Source organism: Crocodylus siamensis, chromosome 1, assembly GCF_052110815.1.
Source record: "Crocodylus siamensis isolate JL-2025a chromosome 1, ASM5211081v1, whole genome shotgun sequence".
In the NCBI taxonomy this organism is placed as follows: Eukaryota; Metazoa; Chordata; order Crocodylia; family Crocodylidae; genus Crocodylus; species Crocodylus siamensis.
In genome coordinates this window covers 89,886,807-89,903,190 of record NC_143395.1, presented here as the reverse complement: position 1 = coordinate 89,903,190, position 16,384 = coordinate 89,886,807, and the positions used below count along the sequence as shown (strand labels likewise).

At 39.7% G+C, this 16,384-nt stretch overlaps 2 protein-coding genes across 4 annotated transcripts in view; one reads left to right on the top strand and one right to left on the bottom strand.

Annotated features, from left to right (window-relative positions):
* The window catches only part of CDC40 (cell division cycle 40), a 79,226-nt gene that overhangs the window by 13,790 nt on the left and 49,052 nt on the right, over positions 1-16,384 (bottom strand). The window contains exons 5-11 of the mRNA XM_090037790.1: positions 14,899-14,982; positions 12,968-13,107; positions 11,487-11,583; positions 8,867-9,006; positions 5,457-5,531; positions 4,555-4,600; positions 699-800 (exon numbers count right to left, since the gene is read on the bottom strand). Of these exons, the coding sequence (XP_089893916.1) occupies positions 699-800; positions 4,555-4,600; positions 5,457-5,531; positions 8,867-9,006; positions 11,487-11,583; positions 12,968-13,107; positions 14,899-14,982 (684 nt within the window). The remainder of the gene's footprint in view (positions 1-698; positions 801-4,554; positions 4,601-5,456; positions 5,532-8,866; positions 9,007-11,486; positions 11,584-12,967; positions 13,108-14,898; positions 14,983-16,384) is intronic.
* The window catches only part of METTL24 (methyltransferase like 24), a 222,140-nt gene that overhangs the window by 159,305 nt on the left and 46,451 nt on the right, over positions 1-16,384 (top strand). The window lies entirely within an intron of this gene.

Below are 16,384 nucleotides of genomic sequence, written 5' to 3'. Positions count from 1 at the left end.
AAAACCACATGAAAGTAAGGCAGTCTTCAGCTTAAGTATTTAATATTTACTAAGTACCACTGGTATCCTTGGAACATCAGAAAAGCATTAAGAACAATGCTTCTCAGTATCTAATAAGATTTTAAAGAGCCCATTATTTTTTTTTAGCTGCATGATACTCAGCATTAGGTGAATACTTATTTCCAGAAATCCTCTGAAATGAAAAAAAGATACTAATCTTGCAAAATAAATTCAGTTGATAGTTACTGTTCTTCCAGATCATTGACTTTTTTTTTTAAATCTGCAAGAATCATTTTGGAAGGAACCAAAATACACCTTCCAAAAATATAATTTATATAATTTGTTAATTTCTATGAGCGAAATTTAGCCAAATCTAATTGGGGAAAAAATGGTCCCAGTATTACACCTGCCAGGCCAATTTCTAGCACAGTGTTAGTTTTCATAGTCTGCCAAACCTTGCTATCACAGGTTTTTAATTTCACAAAAATGCCAAAATAAAATTAAGTGCATTACAAGCAAGAAAAAATTCAGAAAGAGAGAGAAAATTGCTCTCCCTGTACTCAACAGCAGCAGCTTTCAAATTGTAAGAGCACATTACAAATAAAAGAAAGTCACTTGGCTATTTAAAACAGCAGTACTTTGTATTCATGGCTGCTACAAAGATTACCAAACTAAAATGCTTATGAATTGAAGCGTACCTGTTTCAGTGTCCCAGAGTTTAATATAACGGTCATATGCTGCACTAAGAAACTGAGTCCCAGCGTTGTTAAAGCAGATGTCTCGAACAGCTTTACTGTGTCCTATGAGATAAAAAGGGCTGGGTAAGAAAAAAAGCTAGGAATTATGGTTTTGACAAATGTTACCACAGCTAGAATGTAGATAGGTGACAAACTGAACAAGTGACCTGTCAAAAGGTGGCCTACTAGACCTTTTCTAAGAAAAAACACCCTGCCAGTGGTGGACTAAGAGGGGCCAATGTGTGCCAGAAAGTCTGACTGCTGTACTACCACAGCTTACCCTGTAGCCGTAATGCAAGTGTGGAGAAAGCTTATACAGCAGTAATCATTGTTTTTTTTTATTACTGTGTCACGTAAACCTGAACTGAATAAGTATAGACAACACAGTGATAAACCATCAGCTCCCACTAGCGGAGATCATGCAACAGTGGGGGATTTACCAAAGTCTACTGCAAACACAGCTAAGCTGGAAGTTACTTTGTACTGACATTAGGTGTTATACTGAATGCTCAAAACGAATTAATCCAACAACTCAGATAGCATGAGTATGTGACAAGAGCCTGCAACATAATAGAAAATAAAGAGATAATTGTTAATATTCAATTTAGAATATGACCTCCAAAACACTGCACTTAAAATTCAGCTTAAAACATAATGTTGATCTCTCAAATATACTAAAATAATAGGCATGGCATATTCATTTACAAATTGGCAAGAAGCACTTTAAAATCTACCTATGGCTTGTTGCAGCCACAATGCTGTATAAGTTACCAACATCAGTTTCTAAAAGATAAAAAAGTAAGGAAGAGCCAACCATTAAACACCATGGTAGTGTTGGCTAAAAAAATGGTATTTAGAGATTTGCTTTAGGGAACTGGCTCGTAGGTAAATGAGACTAGAATAATGGTCCAGGGCAATGGCAAAGGTCAATTGATTTCTAAAAGCCTGTCTGTGACAGTCTCCTTCAAGGCCCACTGTGTCTGATACAGGCAGGCATCAAGCAGACACACAGGCTAGAAAATTGAAGACATGTACCACAGTGTTTCATAACATGAAATAAAGGACAGGTCACAGGTTTGCCCAGATCACAGTGACCAGCTGTCGAGCCCTTGGGATTTTGGTTTTGGGGAACAGACGAAATTAGGAGAAGACCAGGAAAGCCCAAATTAGGATGAGTGCACATGATGAGTTTGCAAAACAAAAGAATATGCTAACAGGACAGAACATGGACTGTATGAAGACCACAAGTAGACCAATCAATGATCCCCAAAGATGAAGAGTCATCAGAAAAAGAGAAAGAATACAAAAGGAGGAATTTTGGAGCAGCAAAGGGTTCCTAAGAAGGGAACCTGAGGACACCACGGATAGAGGACATACCACCAGCCCGTCACCCCCACCCCCTCACTGGGTGGAGGATGGGGCTTCAGCCTTTGATCTCCAGGCTGCAGACATCTGATGTTGAAGAGAGAACCTCAAAATAAAGCTCACATACTGGCCAGATGTACCTTGACTCTGTGAGCCCTGGGACTGGTAGATATTAAACTGTTTGCATTATTCTTGTCTGCTGTCACTGTGTATCAATAAAATTCACCCATTAATTGAATGGAGTGGTTGTAGTCTGCCTGGAACAAGGTATCTGCATCATAAATTCAGTTCCACCTGGTAGTGGTTCTGAACCTTTTTGTACTCGAGGCAGACCTCTCAAGACTACAAGCACCCCTTGGAAAAAGCCAACTCTTAGTTTTAACTCATTTTTCGACTATATAATATAATAGAAGAACTCTTTTGTTGAGAAGACCTCAGAAAGACCACAGCAGGTCAGAATGTTTTTAAGACTAAGAACTTCTATTTGAAATTTCTGGTTTTATCTTGCGAATCATGTTTACACACCCGACAATGCTAACACTGATCACCCCTTGAAAGGATATCAAGGCACCTTGGTTGAGAATCACTGCCATAGGGGAATTCAAAACACAAGATGCAACTTTGGAATATGCTGGAATTCAGTGGTAGCTACAATATATATTAGGTACCTATCTTTGTACATACAGGAAATACTTAGATGAGACGATTCTTCACAAGTCTGCCAGAAAAATGTCAGGATGTTCTACTCAAAGGCAACACCCTCAAGACCCCTTTGAATAATCCCGTTTCGTCACTGTACCAGACTCATAGAGACTCTTCATTTGGCGTTACTAACTTGATTTAAAAATAAATAAATATAGCCAGATTTCCATAGCAGGAATGTTCTGAAATTACAGTTCAGAGATCATTTTGGGAGGCATGTGCTTTGTGACTCTATTGGCGCTTCATGTAACAAAGGTGTTAGGTAAAAGGCACTTAATGCTGCTCTCTGATGTACATTTATTTGAACAATGCTTTACAAGTGTTTCCACTTCAAAAAGTAAAACCAGTGCTTGTATACTGTAGCCAACACCACTAAGCTGTTCATAACTGTACTCACTAAAAGGGCTCTGTTAAAAAGAAAAATATTGGACTTTTTTATTTTTCATATTTAAAAGTGGGTTTTAAAGGATTCATGGAAATTTTTCTGCTGCTTTTGCATTAGAAATCCAGTTCTTGTCTAGCCCAGAAGAACTTTATTTAAAATTATGACACAGAGAATGTTATCATATAAAAGTGTGCCGGGTGCATCACAGAAAAAGTGAGACTCTTCACCAATACAGGTAACACCTACTTTAAAATGGGATGATGAGGCCCCCCCTTTACATGGTACAGGTGCAAATAACCAGTTAATTCTACAATTACCTTGAGACCATCTACATGGGCAAACTACTTATTACACAATAAAAAGCTCCAACGAGCCATAAAGTTAGAACTTGAAAATGTGTACTAACTTTATAGCTGGTTGCTATCAAGCTTTAATTTGCATGTGGTTTAATTTGCATTAGCAGCATCTCCCCTGTGGCTGTGGGCCCTGTTAGCAGGGGTGCACATTGCCCAGCTGGGGCTGCGAGTCCCACAGCTGCTAGGCACTCTCAGCACCAGCTGCTGTGGATTCTGGGTCCTGGCAGTGCTCCACAGCTGCCAGGACCCAGAGCCCCACACCTGCAGACACTAGATCTCCACGATATTCTTCCTAATGCTGGGACCCAGCTGGGTTCCAGGAGGCACAGGGCACAGCTACAATCTCCCAGCCCCATGGATGTGTATAACTCCTGGGATGGGGATGAGGGTGGGGAATGGAGAAGTGGAAAACCCCAGTGGCAATCCTCCTGCCTTGGGGGTTTCACAAACTTCTGGTATAGGGGGAATTGTCTCAGTGATGATCTCCCAGCCATGGGGATGCATGGGATGCCTTTGTGGCTGGAAGTCCCTCAGTTAAGGGGAGGGGCTTGTTTTTTGCTGGTGCATGGGAAGCCCAGGATTGGGCTCCCCCTTCACAAGCAATAAGGCACAATAGGATCTAATGTGCAATCCCACGATCGTGTTTCCAGCCATGCCACATGTGCATTTACCTGCACATGCAGAGGGGGCCTGAAGGGAGCAATAGGTAACAAAGTAGAAAAAAGCAAGAGCTGCATTTGATTCTGTTCTGGTTAATAACCCATACGTGACTGACGAATACGTTTCTTTAATAGTCTAAAAACACTAAATCACACCGATTAAAAACAGTGAGACTCATGCACAAATGCAGCCTCTGCAACTGTCATTGCCAACATTATATTGAAAAGTTGATGTTTCTCTCAGATGCTTACATATACTTTATGACTCTGACCCATGCACCAAAGTGATAAGGAAGCTATTTTAATATACAAAGACTTCAGCAAAAAAAGAAAAGAAATGAAAAAGTTACCAATGAATGTTCGTAGGCATCTTCGTTCACCATATACTTCCCATAGCTTGGGATGGGAAAAAACAAAATGAAGAGGATGTTAAAATGGTAAAACATTTAAGAAGAACGTGGTACAAAACCAGCTATGAGCATGTGAAACACCTTAAACTAATCTGACTAATGACAATCAACCTTTGGTAAAATTATCGTAATTCTGAATTTCAAGACAGAAGTTTTCCAAACAGTTCAACAGAAAGCAGAATATGGTCATTGAACTTTAAACAGCCAGCTCTAAAATTCTCATTTGGCCATTAAAAAAAACACAATGAAGTATTCTTGTACGAGTATATACAAAACAAAAGACAACAGCAAAATGAAAATTCATACATTTTTCCAGTGTCATAGACTCAAAGCAGGAAATTTACACCAAAACCCCTCATTCCTGCCAACATTTCAGTCAGTTGTAAAACTTAGCTTTGCAAAAGAATGTCTTCTAGTAAAAGCTGTCCGTAAGGGTTAATTTGACTTGTTGAACAAAGTCAATCCAACCATTTTTGGGGAGGGATTATTCAAGAGTAGGGGTGTCAAAGTGATATCTGGCCAGTGGACCCCTATCATCCAGCCAGTGGGTCTCACATGCAGAGCATCTCACTCTGGGGTGCATGCTGCACATGGTGAGTGAGGCCAGGTACAGGGCATCTTCTATGCAGGGCGGACTGCAAGCCCAATCTGGCCTGTGGATCAGCCCTGCACCACTCAAGACAGCTGGTGGAATTTGATAATCCTGTTTCAGAGAGACTATATCTTAGCCTGATGCAAACTTAAAAACAGAAGATGTGTGAACCATTTCTAACAGAAGTTCAGCTCAATTAAAACACTGTGAATTCAACGTATGTACGGAGAGATATTTAGAACCAACTCACCTTAATTTTACAGTCCATGGAGCAAGACAGCAACATATGGCCAGAGAGTGGAAATAACCTGACTGCACTAACACCCTGTAAAGAAAGTTACAATTAAAAAATTAAGTTAAACTTGAATGTTTTTGAATTCCTAATTCTACTCCCTCTTTTCTAAAGTGTTTAGGGCAACCCCTTACACACCACTAAAATATGAACTATACAGAACTTTTCTATCACACTTGCCTTTCAGCAAAGCAATGCAGTTTGAACAACTGCTATTGATGAATCAGCCAGGGGCAACCCTGATTCATTGCAACAGCTGTGTGCATACTCCTCTTTCAAAGCCCAAAACCCATGTTACTATGGCAATTATTGGGAAAGAAATACTACTTGTGGTTTTTTAATGATAGCTTTGACAAAAGATTATCACAGTAGAAGCTCTGGCTTCTGTCGATCATACCTCTTTGTAATATACCCAATCCTTCACAATTGTGATTGCAATGGCTTTTATACAACAGCAGTGTGACCAATATTGAGGCCTCTCTAAGATTTAGTACTTCCATCTCTGACCTCATGAGAGATGAGGATGGCAAAGACCCTGGCCCTGAAAACATTAATGGAAATGTGAAACTTTACTTGGGTGAGCAGTCACAATGAGCATCAAAGTGAAGCTCGCTGCTACACTGTAGTAACAAAACACAGATGTGTAGATTGAAGGCCCATGTTTTAAGCAAGCATATTTGATTTCTCTCTCTAATTTAGGATTCCCAATTTTACAATTTTGTTGTTTCACAATTTCTTGGTGATTGCCTTAACAGGCTATTGGCTACTTTGGGGTAAAACTCCTTCCTTCCAACTCACTTGAGAAACCTTCCAGGTTACTATTTCAATGACATAGACTGATACGTTTCTGCAAAGTGTCAGGTTCAATGAACAAGCATTTTTGATAAAATTGCCCCCTCCCTCAACATAATAAAAATCCCAGAGAGTTTTATTAAATGTATATACAAGGGACTCTTTGCACCCCACTTTCCACCACAAGCTCCCTGTGTGCCTCCCCCACTACTTCTATTTCAAGGCACAAGACCAGAAGAAACTGACAGGACCTACCTTGGGAAACGCAGGAGACGATTACTGCTTTTACCTCCCAGAAGCCCAGGCCAGGCAACTTTTACTTATTACCCAAGATACACAAACCTGGCAACCCAGACCATTCCATTGTCTCTGGCATTGGCTCCATCATGGAGGGAGTTTCTGGCTATGTGGACTATCCTGGGCCCATATGCCACTGGAGCTGTCAGGTATTTGAGGACACCACAGTTTTTTTAGGGAAACTGATCTCCACTGACAAGCCTCCAGATACCACCCTATTCGCTACCAGAGATGTTATATCTCTGTATACCAAAATCCTTCATAAGGACGATTACAAGCCATAAAGAACATTATCCCCAGTGAGAAAATTGCTTCTGTTTCTATTACATTCTCCTGCTTTGTCCTCGTATGCAACTAAACTTACAAATGAATAGCATGACCATGGGCACGCACCTGGCTTCAAACATGCCAACATATTTATAACGGACTGTAAAGTCAACTTTCCCTGCAGCTGCCCTCTCCTTCCCCTGATCTACTCAAGGTACACTGATGACATCTTCATTGTATGGACACAGGAGAAAGATTCTCAAGAGAAATTTCACCAGGACATTAACAACTTCTACTCCTCCATCAAACTAACCCCGGAAGATGTCACCCAACACTCCAGCGAAGGGATGCAATGGCCACATTGCCACCACACTGCATCAGAAACCAACAGACTGCCATAGCTACTTTAACGCCACCAGCTTCCATTCTAATCACATCACTAAATCCAATGTCTGCAGCCAAGCTCTGCATTACAAATGAATCTGCTCTAACCTGACCAACTGGGATGCACATCTAGGATGTAGAGCAGGAATTCCTACAACTACACTATAACCCCAAAACTGCAGCTACTCAAATCAACAATGCTAGACTCAGACCCCACTCTGACCTGCTACAATACTAGCCCTGGGACAAGGACAAGGGTTCCTCTAGTTACCACCTACAGCCCCTGGCTTGAACATCTTAGACATATGACCTCCAAACTCTTCTGGAAACAGATAACTGTCTGAAAGAAGTCATGGGGGACAAACCAGTTCTGGCTTAGAGGCAGCAGCCCCCCAGCCTCCAATGGCACCTCTCAAGCAACAGGCTACCTAACTTATAGTTTCACGGAGGCACCAGGTCTTGCAATGGACCCAAATGCCTTGTGTGCAGTTTCACTGTTGGAGCACAGATCATTGCTGGAACAAATAACACTGATTATACTATCCAAGGTTCATTCACCTGCAACTCCACCAATGTCATATACATCGTCTTCTGCTTACATTGCCCCTCCCCAGTCTACACTGTACAGACTGAACAACACCTATGTGACAGAATGAATGAACACTGTTCTGACAGACCAGCTGCAGGCAGATGCAAAGCCTTGGACACGGCACTTTAACCTCACTGGACACTTCATAATGCACCTGGGATAGCTGTTCTCAGACAGCAAACTTTTAAAAGCTAATTTTAATCAGAGATTGCAGAACAAGAAAAAAATCCACAAACTTGACTGTGTTAAGTATGGTTTAAACAGGGACTTCGGATTCTTATCCCATTATCTGGATTAACTTGCGACTCCTTGCTTCTATAGGCTTATATTTCTTGTTTTCTTGTTTCTCCCAGCACTGTCCCTCCCGCTACCTTTCCCCTCACTTTCCCTTCTCTTGTCTTTTGTATTTTAATTTCTCTCTCCTTCTAATACTGTTTTCTGCATGTCCTTTCACTGCATCTGATGAAGTGAGCTTCAGCTAATGAAATCTTGTGCTATATTTATCTACTTTGGTTAGTTTATAAAGGTGCAAATCTACCCTGTCTTCTTTCTGTAATACCCACAGACAAGGGTCTTCTTAATACACTCCAGCAAGTCTCCCATGTCAGTGGCTCTCTATGCATCTCTCATTTCTCTCCAAAATAGCACCTCTGTGCCCCTTTCCTCCTCAGCAGTCTTTTTCCCATCTCAACCCTGCCAGAGCCTGTCAACGTTCTCCATTTTCCTGCTTTTACTCCTTCTCCTGCCCCTTACCGTTCTTTGTCCTCTGTCTGGAAGGTAAATTATTCAGGGTACCAACATTTTAAACTCTACTGGGATAGTGGGCAGAGATAAGATAAGAGGGTATTACACTATATGAGGTACTATATTTCACTAAATTTCAGATGCCCTGGAATTCATGGTGCACCCAATTTTTCAGATTCAGTTTCAGAAAAGAGGAAAGTATCCAACAGGGATATTGATAAGAATAACCTCCACAATGAATGTAAAAGCTTTATATAGAAAATCATCTTATTTGCAACCAACCAGTATTCCCTACCTTTGTATGTCCAGACCATACATGGATTTGTTTCTTTGGAAGATAGCATTTCTCAGGTGGTACTGTAGAACGCAGGTTAACTCCAACATCTTGAGGAACATGAAGATATGATCTTCCCTGGTAGTCATACATTTCTTTGACTAAAAGCAAAAGCAAAGTACTCAAACATTCAGCCAGCTTACATGTTCAAAGATTTCACACAAACAACTATCACAAGCATTAAGAGTATTCTTTGAAATGACCTAAAGAAGTATTCCTTGGAGTATTGTCCTCATCATTTGATACCAAGTATGTTTAGTATACAGCTAAAGTTTTTCCAAATACATGTCCTGCAAACTTTTAAAATCTGATCATCAACCTTTTTTTCCTGAATTATTCCCTATCAAGAATAATAAAGGTTCTGCAGGATAAATGAGGTTCCTGGATCTCAATCCGCGTCTCTGGAGTTGAGGCAATAGCAGCATTTCCAGTGATGTCAACAGGAGTTGAAATCTGGGTCTTGCCACTTACGCAACTCTAGTGTCTTCAATGAGAGATGAAATGCATGGTAATTTATAATTTCTGACCAGCCCTATGACAGGAAGACTGTATTAAAACACTGCTTAACAAGCCAGAAAGAGACCAAATTCTGCCAAGGAAATGTCATGTTCCAAATGTCCTTAGACATTTCAAAGTAGAACAGAGCTCCAACAGTAGGTAATAATGTATTAACCAAAGCAATGGCTGGGTAAGTGAATCTCTCCATTTCTGGAAATTCCCATGGCAGAAGGAAGGCTATCCAAGTGACCTTAATTATGGACATGCAGGCTATTGAATGTTTTAGGTAATCTCCTAAAATTGAATGTTAACTTGGAATTTGCAGCTGGTTTGTGTTTGAGAGAAGTAAAAGTAAACCCTTAAGGCCTTTTTGGTTGAAGGTTTAGATCTATTCAGCCTTAAAACTTCAAGTGAATTTTCTGCCCAAGAAGAATTTCTCATGTTTGAAATAAATGATGCACATCTCTACAAAAGGGATTATGACGACTTGCTAGTCACACACTTGTTTTCTCCAATATAATTCCACATAAAAGTATATAACAAGCAGTTCAACACCATTTTCTGCTGAACCAGGTACCTAATACAGCACAAGCCATTAATAAAACCGATATCTCTTTTATAGGAAGAGAAGAAAAAGATTCCAACTACATTTTTGCCTGCATGAGGGAATTAATGCCAATGAAGGGAGACCCACAGTTGATAGGCTTCTGCACTGAATACAGTATTTCAGTTAAGCATGATTATGATTATGACTGCTCCCTCCAAAACCTCATTAGCCTCTGCTCCTTATTTCTCTACCTTAGGGACAGTCTAACTCCAATTCCTTTTACATTTCTAAATTGGACACTCAGCAAGGCAAGGCAACAGCATGGCTGACAATATATCACACATCCTTATGAGCAGGCCTAATCTAATGAGGTCTTGGAAGGAGCAGTCATAATCATAATCAGACATCGTGAGCATGCTTAACTGAAAGGTATTAAGGTAACAGTAAAAGAAATCTCCAGAGGGGAAAAAGTTGGATTAATGCCTGCAAGAAGTAAGGTAGAAATGCCACCTGTTCATACACCAGCTTCAAAAGCTTTAATAGTTGGCCTCAAACTGATATTCACTACTATACAAAAGGACGTTTTTAGGGTTTTGGTTTCTGCCCAGACTCTAGTCTAGTCTGGAGAAGAGAAGACTGAGGGGGGAATTTAATAGCAACCTTCAACTGCCTGAAGGGTGGTTGCAAAGAGGATAGAGCTAGACTGTTCTAAGTGCATGTGTCCGGATGAGTGGTGATGTGCGTTTCCCTGGGGACAAGTAGTAGTGGCCCACCTTGTCCCACTGCTACTAGTCCCCAGGGAATGCCTATGCCATGTGCACTCTGGTATGTGGCAGGTTACCCTGAGTGGGGTAGGGGAGGCTGCGGCCAGCAACTGTGCTGGCCCCAGCAGCCTTACCTGGGCTCCTGGGGGCCTTTGGGAGCTGCAGCCACAGCAATCCTGCAGCAGGAATCATGGCCAGCAGCTGGAGCGTGGCTTCAGCTGGCCGGGCTCCTGTTTTGGGTGATGTGCACTGCTGCCATGTGCTGTCCCACTTTTTTTTGTCATGGGTTTTTCTGACCCCAGGAGATCCCAGGGTCATCCCACCCCTGTGCTGCCAAGTAGCAATGTGGGGAACGCCTGCATATGAGGTGTGTGGTGCTGCAGATGGATCCAAGGTGACACATACAGCATATCTGCACTCATCTGGATGTGTCCAGATAACAGAACAAGATGCAGAGGCCTCAAGTTGCAGCAAGGGAAGTTTAAGTTAGGTATTAGGAAAAACTCTCTTATGGGGAGGGTAGTAAAGCATGGGAACAGGTTACCTAGGGAGGCTGTGGAATCTCTATCCTTGGAGGTTTCTAAGACCTGGCTAGACAAAACTTTGGCTACGATGATCTAGTTGGGGAGGTCCTGCTTTGAGCAGGGGGTTGGACTAGATGACCTCCCATGGTCCCTTACAATCTTAATCTTCTATTATTCTATGAATAAGCATAGCAAATGTTTGAGAGCAGAATAAGGAAAATGAAAGAAGATTATAAAAATGGCATTACCATGTAATATAGTCTTTTCTTCTCCAGGCTTATCATCTTCCTGTTTACCTTTCTTCTGTCTCTTTGCTGTTATTTCATCCAACTCCTTCTGTTCTTCCTAGAAAAACAAGGTATTGTCTTGACTTTTTTACCCAGCAATTACCCCCCAGCGAATCTCATGACAAAATCCTGAACTGCATCACTATTTAAATTAAGAGAATTCATATGCTTGTTCAAAAGGTGGTTAGAAATACAGTAAAACCTCATTAGTTTGATATTGGAGAGTTTTTCCAAGTCATGGTGAACCACTACATCAACTACATTTCAACTTCCACTTCAGTCCCACAGCTGAAAAGTGCCGTTTTTGTCATTTCTGATGAGTCCTTTTTGTTTATAAGCCTAAATGTCCAGTAACCCTCACCAAACATCTGTGGAGATGAAAGGCTCTGTTGCCCCCCTGCCCCTTGAGCTGTCACATGCGATTAGGGTGGCCTTGCTATCCATAAGATGGAGCTGGACAAGGGGGCCCCACACCTCATCTCCACATACATTCTTGGAGGGTCCCAGGACTTGGGACAAGAACACCTGGTCCAGTGATGAACAGGGAGCTAATTAGCAGGTGGATCCTTGGGGGGTAGGGGGAGGAGAGGAAAGAGGGCAAGTAACTGGAGTATGCTTACTTACTGACCAGTGCTGGGCTGTGGGGTCATCATGGCTTGATGTGACATTGACTCTACTGGGGTCAAGTCCCATGAACCACATTATAATAAATTACAAGCCTTTTGGCTTTCAAATAACATCTTACGTAGCTTTCACTTTGTATAAACATAAGTTCTCAAAGTACTTCCATGTATGCTAAAACGTAATGCACTTTACGAAAAAACTAAAATAATGATTATGCAATAGGGTTTTTCTGTTTAATGTTCTGTTTAATATCTGTGTGGCTTCTTGTACAAGTGAATCTGTACATACTGTGGCAATTTGCATATATGCAAATTACCCTGCATGGTCATTTCAAACTTGTTTATTTTGAAGTTGCTTTTTTTTGGTCCTTTGTATTTTGAATTAACTAGGTTTTCCTGTATATGTTCATATTAACCTACATCAAAACAACTTAGTAACATATACCCTGGAAAGAATTTTTAAAGAGCTATTTACATGCATTCTATGATATTCAAGAGTCAGTGACTTGTCATTTTTTCCCTTTTGCAAGTTAATGTATTTATCCATCCTTCCCTCCTGCTTGCTTTTTTACAGCAGCTGTTGTAAAGCCAACAAAATAAATTAGAAATATCACCTAAAGCCTTCTTCCAAATACTCCAATCTAGAGCACTTTGTTCAAGCCTCTCATTGCCACAATGTTTCTTCTTGCTAGAAACATTGGCTTGTGTGGATACACATGACTGCTTCTGTAAGTGACTGCTGCCATTGCTGCCCAGGGTATCAATAGATTGCTAACAATTCCCATCCTGCACTGATATAAGAAAAAAAAAAGTGCGCACTTCTGAAGGTTTGGCCACTTCTTTTTCATCCACGTATTTTGCCCATGGACCCAAGAAGCCATCAATATTAGATGCATCATTCTCTTTGAATTTCTTCCTTTTTTCTGTTTTCTTTTGCCCCGTTTCAAACACTGTTAAACCTGTAAGGAGAAATGTAGTGCTTTACATGCTGACATTTGTGTCTTCTTTAATTTCAAGAACTTAGACTGCTGTTTTGGGTTTAGAAATGTAAATAAATATCCACAGGCAAAAGATGCTCTAGATTACAATGCTGCTCTACTTATGAAAGCCAAAAAGCCAGCATACCAAAACTAAATACACACACACACAAATTATAGATATGATAGATGGTTTGTTGCTAATTATTTAACATTCATGCATGAGTCATGATTTTTTTTATAGGAGTCACATTTATTACTATTACTTTCTGCAGAAAGTACAGCACAAACAGGCATTTTTAACTGCTTAATGCTTTACATGCTTTGAAGTTTGGGAAAGTGCGAAAACCTTATTTTTTCTTAAAATAAAGTTCTCTATTCTGCTAGCAGATTTTTTGTAAAGATTAATCACCACAGAAAGAATGAGAGTCCTCATTCATTTTTTCTCTTCTCACAATGAAGGCATAAAAAATCTTGTCCATTTTAGACAAATTGCACACATATACTAATCTATCATGAATTGTTATGCTTTTACTACTACTTTTTTTTTTTTACATTTAGAACTTAGCTTGCAGTTTAGAACTTCATTGTTTCAATAAAATGTTAAGAAAAATACCATGGGCAATCAGAGTGACTGACTTCTGGATGTTAAAGCATATATAGTGCATACAAAACCTGTTGATACAATTATTTAATCTGCTATTTTTAAAACTTCAACAACCTTTTACTGCTAGCAATCTAATGCATTTGAACTGGAGAGCAAGACTGAATAGAAAACAGAAGAGTTATGGATAATGTAGCAGTGAAACCAAACAACATACTTGAGAAATGTGGCTAGGTCTTTTTTTTTTGTATATAATAATTAGAGATGTTGCAGGTAATGGAACACGTATTTTTAAATATGAATTATCTTGACACTGCCTTTCCACAGCAAGATTGCAATTCCAAAGGAATTCTGATCTCCTTAACTTTACTTTTAAAGGAGAAAGTGAACTGCAAACCTTGTGAAACGTAAGCACGTACATGTAGGGAACAAAGTACATGATTGTGGATTAATTACACAGATGAACAAATCTTGAAGAGCTATAAAGAGAAGATGTTACTACCCATGATGTCTACTTAGGCACAATTTTACATGCAAATAAACTACTTCACAAAGACCAAAACATTGTACTTATTTTAGAAAAATATTAATTACAGGCCCTTCTCTGCCTCTGGCAGTCACTCTCGTACATATTCAGCATGCCTGTACCACTTGGCAACTTGCCAGTGGCTTTTCCTTAAAAAAACCAAACAAACCCCCAAACAACTCTGTTTTACTAAGTAGTGATAAGGTTGCAAACAGAAGTATTAAATGTTCTCTTCACCAGGATTGATCTGTTTGCCTTGTATCACTGAGCAGGATAGATGATTAAGTAGCTACTGCAATGCAGAAAAAAGTATAATTTTAACTCAGATCATGGCAAAATGATAGATGCAATGCCAAATTCAATTCAAAACTTGGCCTTTAATATTGATTTGTATATGAACAAATATGCCATGTTCTAACGTTGAATTATAATTTAATCTCTTAGTAGAAAAAAACCTGGAGGACTAAGATTCACATTTACATTCTAGGAAGCATCTTTCCCAGTGTCATTACCAGACATTTAATGATATTGTCCTTGCACCTAATGACAGCTATTCGCTTATTTCCTACAAAAATCAAACTCAACATAACAGGTTGCAATTAAGACTACATTTAGTTTCATATCGGATTTAAAAATGGTTTACCTTGATTCTTTTCCGCTTCTTCTACAGAACCAATATACTTAGTGGCAACTTCAGGATTATCTATAGAGGGATCTAATGCATAACCTAGAGTAAAGGAAAATGAATAAACCATTATCTGAAGCATTTGTTTGTCACACCATTTTCAGCTCTCTTTTCTTGAAGAAAAAAAATCTTTTGCTGGTCCTAGAGAGGACTTTGTCTCAACCCTCATTCCATTTTCTTCAAAGCTATATATTTAAAGAGATCTTCCTGGCATGAAGAATGACTTGCTGAAATATCCCTTAACTTTCAGCCTGGCCAGGCTACTGGAGGGTTACTACAGAACACTGCCTAGTGCTGAATACTCTATTTCCATAGTGCTACAAACTGTAACTACTTGAAGCTGAAGTGAACTCACTGGTCAAATTATGAACAAGTGTATTGTGTTAGAAAGTAATGAACTAACCACAGAAGCAACCACTTAATCTTGACTGATTCCTGAAGAGCTTTATTTAATCCTGTGCCATTCTGCAAAGATTCAAAATCTTGCTTGAAATAAAAGCTGCAAAAGTAATTCAACAACTGGTGCTGCTCTAAATAACTCCAAAGAAGTGGAAGAAAATATGCCACCATTTAAAGAGTATTGTTCACATTTCTTTCTGCTTCCCATCAGGTACGCTTTGCTTCCCAGAGCAGGCTGATGACTGTGAATGATCTTATGCTACGAATAATTACTATGCTTTAGAATGCGGTGTGGAATGAATCTCTCCAGAAAGTCTGTGAAGTGCTTTGAGATCTTATGTATAAGAGGGGATATCAAAGCTCTCCTCATATTTAGATTCTTTGTTTTAACAGGAGTTTCTCCCAGGTTGTCTTCACTTCCCTGAAGTAAATGGCACAATCTTAATATTATAGTAAACATGAATAATTAAATACAGTTTCTATGGAACACAGGTATGGGATATTTAGTGATCACCAACCCCATTTTTTGGGGAAAGAGTGCACCCTTGTGGACAGCTCATACATTTTTAAACAAATATTATGTGAATGGGGCAGCATTGTGTTAGGGCCCTAAACAGAACTTCTCTGAATTCTGATAGCTACTTCAAGAAGTTAACAAGATAATGGTGAAGATAATCCATAAAATCAGAGTGATCCTAGAGCCCACAATCTTGCCTAACCAGACATTATTGTATTCTTTTGATCTGTGGAGAGAATACCATTAATGGTGGAATACTCTTTCCATAGGTGTCCCTACACTATGATGTCACCATGGCTATTCTAATCTGTGCTGGCAGTTCGTTTCCTCTCTCTTTCCTTGGAAAGTACAGTCTAAGCAGCCCTTTCAGTTAGCTTCTGTCATCTCGTAGACAAAAAAAATAAAATTTACTGTTGGAACTATTAGAATCATTAGAAGAGCAAAGTAAGATGGTTTTATCCACATATGGACTGAGCATTCCATCTCTAGAGCAAACTTGACTCTGGAACCAAGCTTTCCTGGTTATTT